The 21,742-nt window shown below is 53.4% G+C and overlaps 1 protein-coding gene across 3 annotated transcripts in view; it reads right to left on the bottom strand.

Annotated features, from left to right (window-relative positions):
- Positions 1-760: 760 nt before the first annotated feature.
- The window catches only part of ttll5 (tubulin tyrosine ligase-like family, member 5), a 310,846-nt gene continuing 289,864 nt past the window's right edge, over positions 761-21,742 (bottom strand). For all 3 annotated transcript variants that reach the window (XM_052023200.1, XM_052023373.1, XM_052023287.1), the window contains exons 31-33: positions 19,260-19,477; positions 7,902-7,978; positions 761-899 (exon numbers count right to left, since the gene is read on the bottom strand). In XM_052023200.1, the coding sequence (XP_051879160.1) occupies positions 787-899; positions 7,902-7,978; positions 19,260-19,477 (408 nt within the window). In that variant the 3' untranslated portion in view covers positions 761-786. The remainder of the gene's footprint in view (positions 900-7,901; positions 7,979-19,259; positions 19,478-21,742) is intronic.

Genomic DNA, 21,742 nt, shown 5'->3' with positions numbered 1-21,742 from the left:
TGGTGTCAGTGTGTCAGCGTGGAGACAGTGAGTGTGAGCCCCACCTCACAGCTGGTTGTGACTGAGGGTAGCGCAGGAGGCCTCCTGATGTCCAGGAACCCATATCCCTCTTCCAGCCCTGGCAGGACACTTCATCCATGGTGTCCCAGCACCCAGCTCGCACCCGGGCTATGTGTGGCTCAGTCCCACTGGGGATCTGCAATGCCTGAAGCAGTCCCTGTAGCCCCCGTCCCTGTGCTGTTGCCTGGTGGATCTGTCCACGGCGGGGCTGGGGAAGCCAGTGCAGCCCATCCCATGTCCTGGAGCTGACGACAGGCTGCGTCCTGTTCACGCAGCCAAGGTTTCCAGCGATGTCCTGTCCTCAGATGGAGCCATCCTCCTCTCCGTCCCAGTCGGGAAGTGCCTGGACCAAATCCACAGCCCATCTCCATGGAAAAATGCAGAACTGGAATGGGACTGAGTGAAGTGAACAGCAGCGAAGACTCCCCAACCCCACTGACGGATCGATCTGTGGGGATCTGAGGTGTAGTCCATAGAGATCAGTGAGTCCGTCTGTGGGGATTGGTGGAGTCCGTCCATGGGTCTATCTGTGGGGATCGGTGGGTCTAGCCATGGGAATTGGACGGACTGTCTGGTGGGGTCAGTGGGTGGGGTCAGTGGGGACTGGTCTGGAGGGGTCAGTGGGAGGGGTCAGTGGGGACTGGTCTGGAGGGGTCAGTGGGGACTGGTCTGGTGGGTCAGTGGGAGGGGTCAGTGGGTGGGGTCAGTGGGGACTGGTCTGGTGGGTCAGTGGGAGGGGTCAGTGGGGACTGGTCTGGTGGGGTCAGTGGGATGGGTCAGTCTGGAGGGATCAGCTGTCCGCTCACTCCAGTTCCCTGCTGGGTTTGCCGAGGTCTCAGCTACAACAGACAAAGAGAAAGTACCTTTAAGTGGTGAAGCTCGGCGGCTGAGGAGACTGTGCTGTGGAGTCGGCGGTCCGTGCCTGCCTGTGGGAGCTGCAGGTCCTGGTGGGAGCTGCAGGTCCTGGTGGGAGCTACCTGCCTGTGGGAGCTCCAGGTCCTGGTGAGACCTGCAGGTCCTGGTGGGAGCTGCCTGCCTGTGGGAGCTCCAGGTCCTGGTGGGACCTGCAGGTCCTGGTGGGGTCCGTGCCTGCCTCTGGAGGCCCTGCTGGGAGCTGCAGGTCCTGCTGGGAGCTGTAGGCCCTGCTGGGAGCTGCGGGCCCTGCTGGGAGCTGCAGGCCCTGGTGGGAGCTGCAGCCCTTGGCCAGAGCTCTGGAGCGGGGTTCCTCTCAGCGTGGATCGAGGCTGCAGATGGTCTGCGGGACCACTCTCCTGTCAGGAGGTGGTGGGTGTGCCCCAGATTGCCGGCTGCCGGTGCTGAGAGAGTGCTGCACTGTAACTCAGGCCCAGCCTGCGCCCACAGCTGGACAGAGCCCAGCCGAGACGTCTCCACACCCTGGCCAATGCTTATCCTTTCAATCCACACATAGAGCTTTCCCATGTTCCTGCTGTGGGATCTTGCTGTGCTAACTGTGACCATCCCTCATCACTGACTGGCTGTCAGGAACGATGATGCAAATTGTCAATCCTCAATGCCATGAAGCAACCAAACCTGGGGCCTGGGGATTCAGGCACGGTACAGTTACAGGCTACAGCAGGTCCCGGTGCTGACACCTGGGAATTCAGGCACGGTGCAGTTACATGCTACAGCAGGTCCTGGTGCTGACACCTGGGGATTTAGGCATGGTACAGTTATAGGCTACAGCAGGTCCCGGTGCTGACACCTGGGAATTCAGGCACGGTACAGTTACATGCTACAGCAGGTCCCGGTGCTGACACCTGGGGATTCAGGCACGGTACAGTTACAGGCTACAGCAGGTCCCGGTGCTGACACCTGGGGATTTAGGCATGGTACAGTTATAGGCTACAGCAGGTCCCGGTGCTGACACCTGGGGATTCAGGCACGGTACGGTTACAGGCTACAGCAGGTCCCGGTGTTGACAACTGGGGATTCAGGCACGGTACAGTTACAGGGTACAACAGGTCCCGGTGCTGACACCTGGGGATTCAGACACGGTATATTTACAGGGTACAGCAGGTTGTGGTGTTCACAGCAGAGCTTGTTGACCTTCTGTTTCCTGTGGGAGCAATCCAGCAATGACTACAGAGCTCCCAGCACGAAGTTAACCATCAGAAACCTAAGTTATTCACACCAAACCGTGCAAACCCACTGTGGGAGACGTTCGCACACACTGAAGGCAGGGACAGAAGCTAGCTTTCAGCTCCACCAGCTCATCCACTGATCGCTTGGGTCCACTGCCTCAATACCTGAGTCCAACAGCACGCAGCAGTTGCAGGTGTGCAACCTCCGCTGTAGCCCAGGCCAACGAGTGTATGTGGGGGAGAGCAGCACAGCTCCCGTCTCTCAGTGAGAAGTGGTCCGCGCGGTAGTGTAGTGGTTAGCGTAACATTATTACAGCACCAGCAACCCAGGTTCAATTCCCGTTGCTGTCTATAAGTAGTTTGTACGTTCTCCCCGTGTCTGCGTGGGTTTCCTCCGGGTGCTCCGGTTTCCTCCCACATTCCAAAGACGTACAGGTTAGGAAGTTGTGGGCATGCTATGTTGGCGCCAGAAGTGTGGCGACACTTGTGGGCTGCCCCCAGAACACTCTAAGCAAAAGATGCATTTCACTGTGTGTTTCGATGTACGTGACTAATAAAGATATCTTATCTTATCTAAACTCCTGAATTGGATCCGTGTTTATTCCTGTGTACACAATGCATTTTCTGCACCCTGTCCTTTCTGCTTCACTCCAAAGCCGATCATTTCCCAGACTGAGCACTTGTTGGGCTGAGAAGGTCTCCGTACAACTGAGACATCAGTTTCCCTTCCTCCCCTTTCACTGCAGCCTGGTGTTTAGTGACTGGGCTTTTTAATGAGCTAAAATTAAAGCTGGTATTTGGTCACACAAAATGCCTGGTAGTCACAGGTCCAGACTAGACCTCCAGCACCTCCCAAACCCACCCCCCCACCACAGACAGGGACGGGCAGGGGACACCACCACCTGCAGGTTCGCCTCCAGGTCACAAACACTGGTTCTTTCTCATCACCCTGGGAACTCCCTCCAACAACACCTTCTCAAGAGCAGTAAATACTGACTCTGCCTGCACCTGGACAAAGAGGACATGGCAGAGAGTAGACAGTTGATGAAGCCTCTCCTTCCCCATACACACAGAGAGCATTTTCTCTCGTTATTGCTGATGTTATTCCCGGATATGTAACTTTGCTTTGGGAACTCATCCGGGGTCTGTGTCTTTGCAGAGTTCATCAAATCCTCTCTCGCTGAGATATTGCCAGCTGTTGGATGGAATCTAAGCACAACCCGCCCCTACCTCTGCTTCATGAGCACAGAAGAGTACACTTCCTGAAGCTTGGTGCAGCGAGGTTCGCAGGCCTGCTCCAAGCGGCATTTACAATCAGACACCTGATCTCAGCAGACCCTCTGACAGCTGCTCCCTGGTCATCTGATACCCAGCTCCCTCATCTGGGCACGGAGCCAGCAACTCCTTCTGTATCTGAGGAATTCCTGACCTGCTCAACAGAGAGAACGAGAAAGAGATTGTTCTCCCTGTGAGCCCGGTCCACAGCCCATGCTGAATGGAAGGGAGAGCTTGTACCTGAGGCAGGCAGAGGCTCCAGCGGAGAAAGGCAGTCACCAGGGCAGAACAGAAAGCTTCAGATAGCCACAGTCTGACCCAGTCTCCGACTGATCCTACCCTCACCAAGTAGGCTACAGATGAACCTTCTATCTTCACTATCTTTTAAAATGTATTCATATCTGGGGCATGGACAACACTGGTGAGGGCAAAATGTAGCAACTATCCCTGACTGCCCCTGGAGAAGGTGGCGCTGACCACCTCCTTGACCGGCTGTACTTCTGGTGAAGGTACTCCGTGGGATGGAGGTGCAGGGTTTGGACCCAGTGACGAGGAAGGAATGGTGAGATGTTTCTAAGTCAGTCTGGAGTCCCTCCCTCGTACTTCAGGCTGTGAGACGCTGCGAGTTTGGGAGCCTGCTGCCGGAGCAGCGTGGGGAGGGAAGTGGCAGTGTTGCACTCCCCTGACCTCTGCACTGCGGACTTCCCTCCTCCCTGGGCTATGTGGTGCTCTTACACCAGCTGTCAGTGTAACAATGTCACACACTGCTGCAAGTCCACATGGCACGGGATCAGATGGGCCGTCAGCACTGAGCTGTGGCTTTTCCGTAATCCAGGAATGCTGCAGGGACTGGGCAAATGGAGAGACAAGTTCTGGAGCAGAGGGAATCATCAAACACACTCCAGCTCTTGCAAGTAATTGAACTAAAATGTCAAGATGGCAAATGAGCACCAGGACTTGCGCTGTGTGTGACACACACCGGTGCCCATCACCTGTCAGAGCTTGGACTTACACCAGGGTGTGCGCCGTGTGTGACACACACCGGTGCCCATCACCTGTCAGAGCTTGGACTTACACCAGGGTGTGCGCCATGTGTGACACACACCGGTGCCCATCACCTGTGAGAGTTTGGACTTACACCAGGGTGTGCGCTGTGTGTGACACACACCGGAGCCCATCACCTGTGAGAGTTTGGACTTACACCACTCGTCTTCACCCAGCTGTGCGTGCACAGAAGAGTTATTCACACATGGCCACCTTCTACTGTCACTTTGTTATGGTCTCAGCGCAAACATTGGGCTGCCAAACCTCCAGGTTCCTGCTGAGAGCTGCAGGGGCCGAAGATTAATCTCCAGGACGTCAGTCAGCACAAACCCTGGAGTCACCCACAGGCACATTAATGTTGATATTGTTTGGGATGCTGAGGGAATTCAGGGTGGAAATTGCAGAGGTTCAGCCCACACCAGGATTCCTTCTGCTGCAGTACTGAATACATTCACATTGAATCCACTGTGATAAAGGCAACCTGATCCTATACCCCTCTAACCCTGCCTCGTTTCTGACACAGTGGATCAGACAGCACCTCTCTCTCAAACGTCCACTCACGTCCTGCCGGATGGTCCCTCACCAGATTCCATTCCCCTCCCTCTGATGTCCCACTGGCTGGTCCCTCAGCAGGTCCTGTTCCACTCCCTCTGATATCGCACCAGATGGTCCCTGACCAGGTCCCGTTCCCCTCCCTCTGATATCCCACCAGATGGTCCCTCAGCAGGTCTCGTTCCACTCCTTCTAATATCCCACCGGCTGGTCCCTCAGCAGGTCTCGTTCCACTCCCTCTAATATCCCACCGGATGGTCCCTCAGCAGGTCTCGTTCCACTCCCTCTAATATCCCACTGGATGGTCCCTCAGCAGGTCTCGTTCCACTCCCTCTAATATCCCACCGGATGGTCCCTCAGCAGGTCTCGTTCCACTCCCTCTAATATCCCACCGGCTGGTCCCTCAGCAGGTCCCGTTCCCCTTCCTCTGATGTCCCACCGGATGGTCCCTCAGCAGGTCCCGTTCCCCTCCCTCTGATCTCCCACTGGATGGTCTGTGCTCACCGAATCCCCTTCCTATCCATCCTGTTGTGGAGAATCAGCATCAATGGCTCCTCTCCCCATTCCTGCTCCAGCACCCCTGATGACCCGAGGGATTTATCGAGGACTGCCTCTCCTCTGCTCCCACCCTCTGGAACACAATCCGGAAGCACAGCATGAGCTTCCACAAGGATGCTGATGAGTGTGGGGCAGGTGAAGAGCACCCTCGACGGCTCTGCACTGTCAGACGACGCCTCCACTTATCCCCGCCCGGAGGATGTGGAACAGCTCCTTCCCACACAGAGATATTGGGAAGGCAGTGGCATTGCTGCCCATCACCAAGTGCTTTCCCTGCTTCCTGTTCACACGCGCCCTCCCAACGGTCTGAGAGTGAACCGGGCCACTCCCACACTGTGCCCTAGCTGAGCTCTGGACCTTGTACCCATCCTGTCCGTCAGACCAGTCGTTCTGCTTTGTAACATTGGCCGATCCTGCACACCTGCTCATCTCCGAACCCGTGTCCCCTGGGTGGGGTCTGATCGGAGGGCACGTTCCGGGCTGGCGGAGGGGAAAGCCCGAAGCCTCCCTCCTGCTCCGTCCCATTCATGATCCACTCATTCTTTTTTTGAACATTTTCTTTTACTGGTTGTAAATGGAAAACTCGTCTGTTCCCGTCCCAGTGACCATGCCCAGCGATTCACCTGGGTAACTGGTCAATGGGGGGATGTTGGGGTGGGACAGTGTGATGCTGGGGGTGGGAGTAGCTGAATATACCCAGCCGGAGCTGGCAACACCAGCAAACCATCTCCTCTCCAGCCTGCACCGTCCTTCCCAACGGCCTTGCTGCATTGCTCCTAATCCCATGGCTCCAGTGCGAGTTAAATAAAACCTCTGTGCAGCTGCACAGTGTTTCTTTCTGTTCAATTCTTGAACCTGGGCAATGCCACCCATCTCATTCTGAACTCCTAATGAACGAGAGTTTAGTTCTATACTTTCCTGACCAATGAAACGTTGGAATCACTGGAGTGAGCAGAAAGCTGTCAACCCGTGGTCAGACCCAACCAGCTTAGCAATGTTGTTTGGGTAAGGCAGCCCCTCGGTGATCTTCAGTTCTCCCCACTCCCACCCCTCCTCTGTGTCATCCTCCCTCCCTCAGCTCCTCGTGTCCAGTCTCTCCCCATCTCTCCACCTCCCTTCTCCCTCCTGTGACCCCCCTTCTCTTGTTCCAACCTTTTTACCATCTCTATGCCTCTCTCCTCATCCTATGCTCTCCCCATCTCTCCCTCTTCCTCCACCCTCTATCTCTTTCCCTCTCCCCTCTACTTTCCGTCCCTCCCACCCTCTCCACTTCACCAGCTGAATGCCGCTGCTCAGTGCAGGTCGGAGATCCTGCAGGTCACTCTCCAACTACACATCCAGGAACTGTTCAATGGTCTTGGGGGCTTTGGGCAGTGAGTTCCCGACCAACCTTCCTCACCCCTCCTCTAATCCTTCCACCAATCACTTTCAATGGTTTCTGATGCTACGGTTAAGGGAAATAGATCATTTATCTTTACGCTATCTCAGACCCGCATCACTTCACACCCCCCAGTCGTCTCCCCTCAGCCTCCTCTGTTCCAACAAAAATAACTCCCAACTCTCCAATCTTTCCTCACACCTGCAATATCCCAGTCCTGGCAATGGCCTCGGCAATCTCTGCACTGCTCCAGGCTCACCACGTCTGCCTAGTAACACGGTGAACGGAAAGACACCTCATTTATATGGATGTGGCTGAGGTGAATAAATGGAATAATGGGTGAGATCTCAGTGCTCCGAGTCCCGTAGTGCTTGTTGGGGACGTGACTCAGCAGAGAGTGAGGGCTTTCCAACCCTAGTGCTCATAAGATATAAGATACCTTTATAAGTCACATGTACATTGAAATACATCTTTTTGCATAGAGTGTTCTGGGGGCAGCCCACAAGTGTTGTCACACTTCTGGCGCCAACATAGCATGCTCACAGCTTCCTAACCCGTACGTCTTGGAATGTGGGAGGAAACCCACGCAGACACGGGGAGAACGCACATACTCCTTACAGATGGCGGTGGGATGACATTGGCTTCATCAGCCATGGCAGAAGTAATGTAGTCAGCTAATTACACCTGTGGCTGGTCAACTCTGATGGAGCAGCACTCCCTCGACACCGGCTCTCTGCCAACATAACGCTGACTTAGTGCTGCCCCTCCAGCTGTTGTTCCAACTGAGGAACACAGCCAATATCCCGGACCTGAAACATTCACTGCTCCTGTCTCCACAGACACAGCCTGACCTGCTGAGTGTTTCCAGCGTTTTCTGTTTTTTAGTTCAGAGTTTCAGCTATTGGGATTTTCATTTACAACAAACGTCTCACCTGTGCTGCTGGAGAGGGGTGATTTGGCCGAGAATGTGCTTGGAGTTCCCAGATGATGGCCGTCAAAGGCAGTCACTCTGAAAGAGAAGAACAAGTGGCATCATTTCATGTCCATCTCCATGTTATACACGGCCTGGGCTTGTGACAGGCCCAGGGAGAGGAGAAATGGGCCTTTCAACCTCACCTCTGATCACACTGCGTTACTAGTCTGGGTTATGGGCATCATCTGTCTTGAGGGTCTTCAGCCCATCCCGTCCCTGTCTCATCTGACAGGCATGAGGGCAGCCGCCCAGTGAGCCGTGGCTGACCAGAGAAAAGGGGAGTCGCAACGCTGGCTCATACCCTCCCTCAGTACCGCCCCCCCACAGTGTGACCCTCCCTCAGTGCCGCCCCCCCACAGTGTGACCCTCCCAGAGTACTGCCCCCCTACAGTATGACCGTCCCAGAGTACCGCCCCCCCACAGTGTGACCCTCCCTCAGTACCGCCCCCCCCAGTGTGACCGTCCCTCAGTACTGCCCCTTTTTTTTAATAATAAATGTTTATTCACTAAAAGCACTACAAAAGACAACCAGTGTCAATACACGACATCTAATACAGAAAAGAAGAAACTAAACAACGACATACTACGGTAGAGAATGCAAACTAATACTAACGAAACACACACGCGACACTACACCCATCAACGCGACACGCGACACTTCAAATAAAAATCGCGTTTGTACTGTCCATGACACATGCGATCCTCTGAGGGGCCCACCGCGTGCTCCCTTTCCAACGACACCCGCACGTGCAAGTAAGCGCGGAAGACGGGCAGGCAGGCCGACCTGCCGGCACTCTCGGCCGCCCGCCGCCGCGTCCCATGGATGGCCAGCTTGGCCAGGCCCAGCAGGAGACCCACCAGGAGATCTTCCCCGCGCCCCGCCCCGGGTGCCCGTAGACCAACAGCGTCGGGCTGAAGTGCAGCTAGAACTTGAGCAGCAGCCCCTTCAGATACGCAAAGAGGGGCTGCAACCTCTCGCACTCCACGTATGCGTGGTACACCGTCTCCTCCCGGCCGCAGAAGTGACAGGCAGCCGGGGTGTCAGTGCCACCCTTTTTTTTGTACAAAACGTTTATTCGTTAAAAAACACTACAAAAACAACCAAAAGCAAACACGCTACATCTAGCACAGAAGACACAACCCGGCCGAAACCAATACCCACACAACACTACGCCCGCAACCGCAAAATGCACGACACTTCACACCAGAATCGCATCCGTCTCGTCCACCACACACGCGATCCCCTGAGGGGCCCACCGAGTGCGGAACTCGGCCAGGGCGCCCGAGGAGACCGCGTGCTCCCTTTCCAACGACACCCGCGTGCGCACGTAAGCGCGGAAGACGGGCAGGCAGGCCAACCTGCCGGAACCCTCGGCCGCTCGCCGCCGCGTCCCGTGGATGGCCAGCTTGGCCAGGCCCAGCAGGAGACCCACCTGGAGATCCGCCACGCGCCCCTCCCCGCGCCGCACCGGGTGCCTGTAAACCATCAGCGCCGGGCTGAAGTGTAACCAGAACTTAAGCAGCAGCCCCCGCAGGTACTCAAAGAGGGGCTGCAGCCTGTCGCACTCCGCGTACACGTGGTACGCCGTCTCCTCCCGGCCGCAGAAGTGACAGTCGGCCGGGGTGTCAGTACCACCCCTCCCACAGTGTGACCCTCCCACAGAACCACCCCTCCCACAGTGTGACAGTACCGCACTGGAACGTTAGCGAGATTTTGGAACACTGTTACTGTGAGACCTGGACCTACAACCCCTGACTGAATGCTCTCCTCTGAAACGTAGCTGACGAGAGCACGTCACTGGGCACTGAGGGTCAATGGGAAAACCCTGTGCATGGGCCTGTGTTGGTAGAGGGAAGGAAGACCCAGAGCTGCCAGTCTCTTCAGTCCCTGGCAGAGCTGTGGCTGAGAGTAAGGGTACAAGGACAAGCAGCATACGAAGGGAGGAATGTCAGAGAAAGCCCGCTGCCAGTGTGACAGGGCCCAGCCAGCAGCTGGATGCTAAATGTGTTTGACAGGGTGGGTGCTGTAATTCCAGTTCAGGAGTGCCGTCTGGAGAAGGATACAGTTTCCCTGGGCTTCGCTTTACTATTTTCAGCCCTTGTAATGTGACCCTGTGCGTTGGTTGAAGATTTACTCAGCACTTTCCACTGGCCTGTGCCTACCCATTGCCTAGACCCTGTCACAGTCCGTTGCTGCTCCCTCTCACCTTCCCACTGAAACAAACACGGGCAGCTTTCCTCCTCCTGGCCTGGGACCCGAAGAACCTACTCCTGTCAATTCTTTCTCATTCAGCCCCAAAGCAAGACTGCAACAAATGCATGAAAGGAAGGACCTTGGTTTAGAAGTAGTTCCTCATCACAAACATTCCTAGTGAACAACTTCTGAAACGGAGCAAAAGTGTCTGGTCACAACATAAGGAATTTGTTAACAGGGGGTTTAATGGTGCTGCTTGTTGAGCAACGGGTGTCGGCCCAGAGGGTCACCATACAATGCGGAGGATAGACAGGCGCTGGTGTGGGTGCAGAGATTCCAAAGGATGATGTGAGAAACGCGAGGGTTACGTATCAGGAAAGGATGGATCGACTGGGGATGTTTTCCCCAGTTACGTATCAGGAAAGGATGGATCGACTGGGGATGTTTTCCCCAGTTACGTATCAGGAAAGGATGGATCGACTGGGGATGTTTTCTCTCGACAGCAGAGATCTCTAAAATTCCAAAAGCTTTACTAGAGGGGGGTGAAGGGAGGAGGTTTTCACTTGTGGGGGAGAGCTTAGTTGGAAACTGTCCATTTAAAATAAAAACACACAATATAAATATTCAGCAGGCCAAACAACATCTGTGGGGACAGAAGGAGAGTTAAAATTTCAGCTTAAAAACAGAAAATGCTGGAAACACTCAGCGGGTCAGTCAGCATCTGGGGAGAGAGCAAATGAGGTAACACTTCAGAACCAAAGAAAGTGAGAAATCAAAGAAGATTCAACTTGCAGAGAAGGGGGAAGGGTGAGAGGGCAAAGGAGTTGTCTGCCATAAGGAGAGGCTGATCTGTATTCAGATTTCACCTTTGCTGCCAACTTCTCCTCTGCCCTCACTTTCCCAGGGCCCATCTCTGACTCCTCCCTTCCCGTTCGCGAGGAGAGGCTCACGTCCAAACACATTACAAGCTCACAGACTCCCACTGCTATCCTGATGACACGTTAGGACCCCTCTCCAGACTCCCAATTCCTCTGTCTCTACTGCAAAGCAATGGATTAAAAGTTGGTGTTCACAGGAACCCGGGTGTCCTTCTACATGAACGAAATGACATGCTGGCCTTTATTACAAGAGGATTTGAGTAGAAGGTTAGAGACATCTTGCTCCAAATATATAGAGCTTTGGTCAGAATCAGGTTTATTATCACTGCCTTGTGTTGTGAAATTTGGTGACACCACATTTGGAATATTGGGTATCATATGGTCTCCCTACCTAAGGAACGATATACTTGTGGAATTACACTGAAAGTTCACCCAGTTGACTCCTGGGGTGGCGGCTTTGTCCTTGGAGGACAGATTAAGCAGACTGGAGCAACACACAAAAAGTTGGAGGAACCAGCTGCCAGAGGAAGTGGCTGAGGCAGGTACACTAGATACATTTAAGAAGCGCATGGATAGGTGTGTAGATGACAGGAGTTTAGAGGGATATGGGCTGAGTGCTGGGAAATAGGATTAGCTTGAATGTACATCTTGGTTGGCATGGACAAGTATGGGCCAAAGGGCCTTTCCCATGATGTCCCACTGTGACCTAGAATGCAGCAGGTCAGGCAGCATCTGTGGAGGGAAGTAGACAGTCGACATTACGGGTCGAGACCCTTCATCAGGACTGATTAAGCAGGCTGGTTCTGTACCCGATGGAGTTTAGAAGATCAGGAGGTCATCTCATTGAAACATACAAAATTCTTGCAGGACTTGACGGGCTAGACGTTTCCCCTGACTGGGGTGTCTGGAATTAAGGGTCTCAGTCTAGCCGGGAGGGGTGAAGAGGCTCAGTCACTGGGCATACTCGACACAGATCGACAGACATTTAGATATTAAGGGAATAAAGGAAGCTGGAGGCAGTGGGGAAAGTGGCACTGTGGTCAAAGATCAGTCGTGATCTCATTGAATGATGGTACAGGAATGAGGGGCAGAATGGCCTCTGCCTGCTTGTTTCTTATTCCCCGAGTGGCCAGAAGGCTCTCAGTACTGACACCACACTCCTTAGGCACTGTGCTGGAGAAACAAAGGACTGCAGATGCTGGAATCATGGAACGTAGAACAGTACAGCACAGAACAGGCCCTTCGGCCCACAATCTTGTGCCGACACAGCTAATCCTTCCTAGAATCTAGATGAAAAACACGATGATGCTGGAGGAACTCAGCAGGCCAGGCAGCATCCATGGAGAAAAGCAGGCGGTCAACCTTTTGGGTCAGGACCCTTCTTCAGGACTGAAGATAGGAAAAGGGGAAGCCCAATATATAGGAGGGAAAAGCAGAGCAGTGATAGGTGGACAAAAGAGGGGAGGCGGGGTGGGCACAGGGAGGTGATAGGTAGATGCAGGTAAGAGATAGTGATAGGCAGGTGTGGGGGAGGAGGGGAGAGCAGATCCACAAGGGGATGGGTCACAGATAAGGAGGAAAAAAGGGGGTTGGAAAAAGAGAGAGAGGCTAGGAAAGGGAAGAGGCATGATTGGGGGGGGGGGGGGGGTGGGGTGTGTGGGGATTACCTAAAGTGGGAGAATTCAATGTTCGTGCTGTCAGGCTGCAAGGTTCCAAGATGGAAAATGAGGTGCTGTTCCTCCAGTTTGCGCTTGGAATTCTCCTGGCAGTGGAGGAGGCCGAGGACTGACATATCAGTGATGGTGTGGGAGGGGGAGTTGAAGTGACTAGCAACGGGGAGATGCAGATCGCGGTTATGGACAGAGTGCAGGTGTTTTTTGAAACTCTCACCTAGTCTGCGTTTGGTCTCACCAACGTAAAGGAGGCCACACTTGGAGCACCGAATGCAGTAGATGATATTAAGGGAGGTGCAGGGGAATCTCTGTCTCACCTGAAAGGACTGTTTGGGTCCCTGGATGGAGGTGGTGTAGGGGCAGGTGTTGCACCTAGGGCAGGGGCAGTGGAAAGTTCCCAAGTGGGAGTGGGATGGGTGGGTAGGGGGGGAGGAGTGAACTAGGGAGTCGCAGTGAGTGCACCCATGGCGGATGCAGTGGAAAGTTCCCGGGGTACTGTGTTAGACACAGTTAGGCACTGCGCTGCCTTGGTGCTGCGAGAGTCTCAGACTCTGAGAGAGTCTGGAAGTGCGATGAAATTGTCAGCAAGACCGATTGTGGACTTCAGGAAGGGGAAGTCGGGAGAACACACACCAGTCCTCATTGAGGGGTCAGCAGTGGAAAGGGTGAGCAGCTTCAAGTTCCTGGGTGTCAACATTTCAGAGGATCTGTCCTGGGCCCAACATATTGATGCAATCATGGAGAAGGCACGCCAGCAGCTCTACTTCATTAGGAGTTTGAGGAGATTCGGTACGTCACCAATGACTCTTGCAAATTTCTATAGAAGTACTGTGGAGAGCATTCTGACTGGTTGCATCACTGCCTGGTATGGAGGCTTCAATGTGCAGGATCGCAAGGGACTGCAGAGGGTTGTAGACTCAGCCAGCTCCATCATGGGCACAACCCTCCCCACCATCGAGGACATCTTCAAGAGGTGGTGCCTCAAGAAGGCGGCATCCATCACTGAGGACCCTCACCATCCGGCACATGCCCTCTTCTCGTTACTCCCACTGGGGGGGGGGGTGGGTTGGGGGAGGTACAGGAGCCTGAAGACCCACACTCAACGATTCAGGAACAGCTTCTTCCCCTCCGTCATCAGATTTCTGAACGGTCCATGAACCAATGAACACCACCTCGTTATTCATTTTTTTGCACTATTTATTTATTTTGTAATTTATAGTAATTTTGTCTTTGAACTGAACTGCTGCCGCAAAACAACACAGTTCATGTCACATAAGTCAGCGATAACCTGGTTCTGATCACATTACATGACTCTACCCCTTATTATTAGTCACATGTACATGGAAACACACAGTGAAACACACTGCAGAGTTGTCATGGTTGGTGCCTGAACCGGAATGCCACATAATGAAATCTAAATATTGTTCCTGCTTTCCTGATTGGCGCTGTGCACGGACGTGTAACGGAACCATCCCGAGGCTCAGACCCAGCTCCCTCCCACCCTGACGCTGTCCCCACTGATCCAGTCACACACACGGTCACTGACAGCAAAGGCACGGCTCAGTAAAGGACTTGAGTAACCTTACTGCACCCCCAGTACATGTCACCCCCCCCACCCCCACCCCTTTACACGTCACCCCCCCACCCCCACCCCAGTACACGTCACCCCCCCCACCCCCACCCACCCCAGTACACATCACCCCCCACCCCCAGTACATGTCACTCCCCCACCCTCCCCCCACTGCATCCCTAGTACACGTCACCCCCCTACTCCCACCCACCCCCACTACACGTCACCCCCCCACCCTCCCCCACCGTACCCCCAGTATACGTCACCTCCCCACCCCCCACTGCACCCCCAGTACACGTCACCCCCCCCACCCCAGTACACGTCACCCCCCACCCTCCCCCCACTGCACCCACAGTACATGTCACCTCCCCCACCCTCCCCCCACTGCACCCACAATACATGTCACCTCCCCTACCCCCAGTACACATCACTCTCCCCTCAGCACTTCACCCCCTCCCCCCACCATACCCCAGTACACATCACTCTCCCCTCAGCACTTCACCCCCTCCCCCCACCATACCCCAGTACACATCACTCTCCCCTCAGCACTTCACCCCCTCCCCCCACCATACCCCAGTACACATCACTCTCCCCTCAAGACTGCAGGGCTTTGCCGGTCTGACCTTGACTCTGGCAATCACCTCGATGGCCTTTCACCACCCTGCCTCCCGCCTCCAGCCTCCAACCTCTCCTCTGGGTTCAGTGAGCAGGCTGGGCACGCGAGGTGACTGAACCGTGCTCCCTGTGCCGGTGCCAGGGCTGGCTGGCCACAGTCCGCATCCCTCAGCTGACTGAAGCAAGCAGATATTTGAACCTTCCGAGCCTCTGGTTAGAAGGCCACAGTCCACAAGTATATTTAGTAAACTTTTTGCGGTTAGAAACAAACAAAAGTGGTTTGTGATCCCATTAATACCAGTACTGAGTTAAAACACACTCCAATTCCCTGGGTTTTCACTGGGATGAACACAAAGGCAGTGGAAAGGCAGGGATGTTCGAGGTGTGGGAGTGTAGGGTGATGGGCGAGGTGACAATGGCAACTGGGTCAGTTGTTCCAACCAGTTAGAGTAATCCATGGTGCTTCTCCGCTTACTGTGGTGGGACCACGCTCGTGGGGAAAATAACAGCTGACGAGTGGGAGTCTTTTAAAAGCAGGTTAGCGAGAGTTCAGGGACAGCGTTTTCAGTAAGGGTGAAAGGCAGAGACGGCAAGATTGGGGAACCTTGGCTGAAATAAGGAAACGTATGGCAGGTGTAGGGAACTGGGACTGAGGGAGTCTCTTGAGGAATATAGAGAGCGTAGGGTAGAACTTAGGAAAGAAATCAGGAGGGCAAAAGGGGGCCATGAAATATCCTTGGCAGGTAAGATTAAGAAGAATCCCAAGGCAACCAGGGAAAGAGCGAGTCCCTTTAGGGAGCACAGAGGCCATCTGTGTGTGGAGCCGGGGATGTGGGCGAGTTCCTAAATGAATACTTCTCACCGGTATTCACCAAGGAGAAGGATGTGGAGGGGAGTGAGTTCAGGGAAGGGTGTGTGGATAATCTGCAGCAGGTCAGTATTAAGGAGGTGTTAGATGTTATGGGGCACATAGTGTGGCTAAATCCCCAGGACCAGGAGATCTATCCCAGGTTGTTATGGGAAGCAAGGGAGGGGATAGCTGGGGTTCTGATGGAGATTTTTGCACCTTCGTTAGCCGCAGGTGAGGTACCAGAAGGCTGGAGGGTGGCTAACGTTGCTCCTTTAGTTAAGAAGGGCAGCAGGGATAAGCTGGGGAACTGCAGGCCGGTGAGCCTTACATCAGTGGGAGGGAAATTACTGGAGGAAATCCTCAGGGACAGGATTGATGTACATTTGGAAAAGTAGGGCTGATTAGAGATAGTCAGCATGGCTTTGTGAGGGGAATTCCTGCGTCACTAATTTAATTGAGTCCCAAGGAGGGTGAACATATGGAGGGGTTCATATATTGGAAGGGAGAAGAGTTAATGTACTGGGGGTTTAAATTATAGGTGGGGGGGGGTTCAATGTGTAGAGGAGTCAGTGTGTAGTAGTGAATATATAGAAGGGTTAATGCAAAGAGCAGTAAGGTATAGCAGGGTTCATGTGCAGGAGGGTTAATGGATGAGAGTAATCTAACAGAGGGTTAATGTGTAGCTGGATTTGGGTCTGGGATGTTAGTGTATGTTAATGTTTAGGGAGTTAACTATCAGGACCACTGCTCACTAGTTGGCCCTGGCAGAGTGAGTGTTTATTCAGTAGAACCGGAATCGAATTTCTATTGAGTGCTTAAACTTCTCCACATTTTTGTGGTTTATTCAGTGTGGCCGGGCCCGAATGTGGGAAAAGACAAACATCAGCAGAAAAACCGAGCAAAACAAAGTGGAACAGGAGGGGGTGATTCCTCGGGAACGAAGACAAACTGTGCTGGCAGATCAGGGTGTGGGTGACTCTGCAGGGTGGGATTACCAGCTCAGGGAATGGATGCTTAGAGCCCACATTCAGAAGCACTGCCTCTCCCCCATGGACTGGTTCACAGGGCCCCGGGAGAAGCCTCTTTCAAACAATGTAAAAGCAGGAGTACAACAGGCCTTTGGCTAAATTGGACAGTGTAACCCTGTGCCCCTCCCCCCAAATCCTAGCAGCTGAGGCAGAGATCCCCTCCCCTTGAAACAGATGCCAACATTACAGCAATAAGCAGGCTCAAGTACCACACAGCTAGATGGCTCAGATACCAAAAGCACTGGACACACCCAGCCATGAACAGCCGACGTTCCATTCTCTTCCTTTGATCCTCACCTCCTTATTCTACATCCCTCCAATGATTTAACACTTTACCTTTAACGATGAAATTCCTGGAGACCTGCCAAGCTCCCACTGTGATTGATGGTGGTTCCAGGGACACCATTACATCACCTTTACTCTGGGTGAAGGAGCACCCTTGTTGTGTTACAAAGTACTCTGGTCTCTGTTGGTGAAATGGCCTCCGTCCATCTGTCACTGCAGGGAAGCCTCTGCTACTCTGCTCTGTCACTGTTCACTCCTTTACACCTTGGTGCACACCGTGCCCTCTGGGTGAAGGGCTCTGTGGCACTGTGTTTCATTGGTGCTTTGTTGCAAAATAACGTCCCGTCTTCTACACTCAGTGCCCTGACCAATGAAGGCCAGCATGCCAAGCGCCACCTTCACTGCCCTGTCTACCTGCGACGCCACTTTCAGGGAACCACGTCCTTGTACTCCGCGGTCCTCTGTTCTCACAATTTGATCCTGAGACCAGAATTTGTGGCAAGGGAAAGGGAATAACTGGGATTAAGGGTGTCCTCCTGTACTGCCCAGACTAGCAGACAGTGTATAGGTTAAGTGGTGCCACTATAACTGAGCCAAGGGGTAACAGGAGGCAGCTACTTGCACAATCCTTGCAACTGTTCAGGTTAGGTATGTGGATAGTACAGGGGTGGGAAAGGTTTGGAGGCATACGGGGCAAACGCAGGCAAATGGAACTAGCTCAGGAGGGCACCTTGGTCAGCACGGACCATTTGGGCCAAAGGGTCTGTTTATAACTCCATGATTCTCAGACAAAGACCATCCAAGGTTCTACTGCATGTACTAACACGTACCCGGACCCATTCACCATCACTGACCCAGTCCAGCAGAGGATCGATTTGAGAACGATTAGTGAACAGATCCCATCTCTGACTGGCCTCTGATCCCTCTGAGAGTTCCGTATATCCCCCAGTGCAGTTGGTTCACCAGTGGCAGCCGTGCCTTCTGCCTGGGCCCAGAGGTGGGGGTTCCCTCTCACCCTGATCACTGTCACCAACACGTCAACAGTCTCTGCCTGGTTGGACAAGCATTGGGAACCCTGACCAGAGTCGGGCTGTGCTGAGTTTGTGGGGACCAGGTGAGCGGAGCTCTGCCCCTGTTACCTGCATGGTAAGGCTCCTGCCCAGTTGGGTTCCGGGTGTCAGAGAGAAATTTCAGCCGCCGCACCAACTGCGGCAGGTAGTTCCTGACCTCGGTTGGGAGTTCCCAACACCGCACTGCTGAGGGAGAGGGGCTACTCACTGAGCACAGGAATAGAGAGGTGCCAGCTGCCATGGAAAGGGAAGCAGCTGCTGCGAAGGTGGGAGGTTGAGGGAGGCGGTGACTACCGTACTTGGTGTGTGACAGACCAAGGTACAAGGCTCACAGTCCCGACAGGTCAAACAATTGTCCTCAGTATTCACACAGCGAATCGGGTAGTGTTGCCACTCCACGTCAACACCTAGTCATAAAGTTATACAGCATGGAAACAGGCCCTTCGGCCGAACCGGTCCATGCTGACCAAAATACCCATCTATGCCAGTCCCATCTGCCTGCGTTTGGCCCATATCCCTCTAAACCCTTCCTATCCATGTACCTGCCCAAGAGTCTTTTAAATGTTGTTAATGTCCCTGCCTCTCCCACTTCCTCTGGCAGCTCGTTCCACACACCCACCACCCTCTGTGTGAAGAAGTTGCCCCTCAGGTCCCCTTTAAATCTTTCCCCTCTCACCTTAAACCTGTGCCCTCTAGATATGATTCCCTTTCCCTGGGAAGCAGACTGTGTGCATTACTGAAGATGTGTTCCACAGATCCAAATCCGTATAACTTTCTGTTCTCTTCAGTAAATACCGTGCCTATCACTTTTCACACCATACACCACGTACACCACACCATCTCACACTATTCCCTGACACGACTTGAGATACAACTCAATGAAGGTGCAGGATATGATAGGTGATGCCTATTATTCCACAGCACTGACCCCTCAGTGCTATGGGACCTCCATGATGTGCATTGTTTCAGTGGTTGGCACATGTACTCAGGAATACCCAGCAGATTGTGCAGCTGGGGAGTGGTGTGTGAGATGGGCTTGGATCTCAGTCTGTGGTTGAAGGGGCAGGTTCAGACCCTGGGAACACGGAGCCTACCAGCAGTGAGGAGGATGGGAATGGGTGCAGCAGAGAATGGGTGTGTGCTGAGCGTCCTACCTGGGTACTCTCTGCATGCCTGCCTTTCTGGCAGTCCCCTGTTTGCTTGTCGGTGGTGGTCTCGGGAGGAGCGGTGGGCTGCCCTGAGAGGCTCCCAGCTTCTGCTGCAGCACTGGCCACTGGTTGCTGGTCGGTGACGTTTGAGTGCAGGTGGTGAATGGAGCTGCCCCTTGGGTACTGGGATCCAAGGTCTGAAGGTGGCTCTCTGCCAAGATGGCCTGTTACAGCAAAAACACGTCACTACACACATGGAAGCACACCTTCATACACAAACATGATCAATGTGCATGACCACACAGCCAGAGGTAAATCTTAAATACACATCTGTATAGGAGCAGATATATTATCTTCTTTAAACAATACCTGCACATCTATGGTACACCAAACAGGCAAGACAAGTGGACAGGGTGGTGAAGAGGGCGTACGGTACACTTGCCTTCATCGGTCGGGATGTTGAGTACAAAAGTCAGGAAGTCATGATGCAGCTGTACAAAACTGTGGTCAGGCCGCACTTGGAATATTGTGTGCAGTTCTGATTGCCCCATTACAGGAAGGGTGTGGGGGCTTTGTCGAGGGTGCAAAAGAGGTTCACCAGGATGCTGCCTGGATTGGAGAGTATGAGCTATAAGGAGAGGTTGGACAGACTTGGGTTGTTTTCTCTGGAGCATCAGAGGCTGAGGGGAGACCTGATAGAGGTTTATAAAATTATGAGGGGCACAGATAGGGTGGACAGCCAGTCTTTGTCCCAGGGTGGACATGTCACACACAAGAGGGTGTAGGTCTAAGGTGAGAGGGGGAAAGTTTAAAGAAGATGTGTGGGACAAGCTTTTTTACACAGAGAGTGGTGGGTGCCTGGAACGGGCTGCCAGGGGAGGTGGTGGGGGCAGATACGATAGAGGCATTTAAGAGGCACTTAGGCAGTCCCATGGATGTGCAGAGAAAGGAGGAACATGGATCACGTGCAGGCAGATTTGCTATTTAAATTGGCGGCGTGGTCAGCACAGACATGGTGGGCCGAAGGGCCCATTCTGTGTTTTACGTGTAGCACCACTCTGCCGCCTGTTGCACTGGGACGGCCGTGTACACCGTGTGGCCACTGGAGCAGCTCACAGGAGGCTGTCGCTGGATCACAGGCTCCGCTCTACACTTCCTCACACCGGCAGCTTGCCCTTCCCCCACAACACACACGTTCCTTTGACGCTTTTAACTTCAATTCTGAGCTTCCACACAGGTTGCAGAACCTGCCCACCTGCAGCCACTTAACTTTAAGCAGGTGTATCCTGCATTGGCAGCAAGTTATTGTTGGCAAAACATCACAGAGTTGGAGTGATCCACTCAGGAAAACACACTGTGGCTTGCTGACAGTATAACTGTAGAAGCCTTCAGTCCTTAATGAGGAATTATGTAGTTAATTGATAAAACATAAGAGTGTGTGAGAGGCAGACACGTGAAGGTGCTGAGAGTGGGCTGTGCACGGTGAGAAAGCTACAGGCACATCGAGGGGAGAGCGGATGCAACTTTAAAGGGATAGGCATCAAGGGGTGGTTATTAAAGGACACAAGGAGTGGGGAAGAATGTGATTATTAAAGATAGCAGGAATGAGGGGCAAAGCGGGATGAGACTGGGCAGGATATTAAAGGTTATGAGTGTCGGAGCAAGATTACAGGGAGGAGGAGCAAACCCGCTGCAGTGCAGTGGTACAGGGAGCCCATTCAAGTCGGAGCAGTGGGAAGGAATGCTGTGTTAGTGGGGTGCAGAGCCACTAGGGGTGGGGATACTGTTCTCCGCAGGCAGAAGCACAACTCCCAGGCCAATGTTAAGGTCATCTCCTCGGGGCTGAAGGGAAGTTGGAGTGGGAGGAGAAAAACCCAGCTGTCGTGATCCATGTTGGTACCAACAGCACCTGAAGATCTATGAAAGAGGTTCTGTTGAGGGAGTCATGGAGTCACACAGCATGGAAACAGGCCCTTTGGCCCAACTGGTCCATGCCGACCAAGATGCCCATCCAAGCTGGTCCCATCTGCCAACGTTTGGCCCATAACCTTCTAAACCTTCCCAATCCATGTACTGTCCAAATGTCTTTTAAGGCTGTTATTGTACCTGCCTCAACCACTTCCTCTGGCAGCTCGTTCCACATAGATACCACCCTTTGTGAAAAAAAAGTTGCCCCTCATGTTCCTATTAAATCTCTCCCCTCTCACCTTAAACCTATGCCTTCTAGTTCTTGATTCCCCAACCCTGGGGAAAAGACTGAGTACGTTCACCCTCCACTCTTTCCAGTTTAATAACATCTTTCCTATAGTAGGGTGACCAAAACTGAACACAATACTCCAAGTGCGGCCTCACCAGCGTCCTGTACAACCGCACCATGACCTCCCAACTTCTATACTCAGTGCCCTGACTGATGAAGGCCAGCGTGCCAAACACCTTCTTCACCGCTCTGTCTACCTGTGACTCCACTTTCAGTCAACCATATACTTGAA

This window comes from Pristis pectinata, chromosome 1, assembly GCF_009764475.1.
Source record: "Pristis pectinata isolate sPriPec2 chromosome 1, sPriPec2.1.pri, whole genome shotgun sequence".
Lineage (NCBI taxonomy): Eukaryota > Metazoa > Chordata > Chondrichthyes > Rhinopristiformes > Pristidae > Pristis > Pristis pectinata.
Note: the sequence above shows the minus strand (reverse complement) of the source record. Positions and strands in the feature narration are given on the sequence as shown.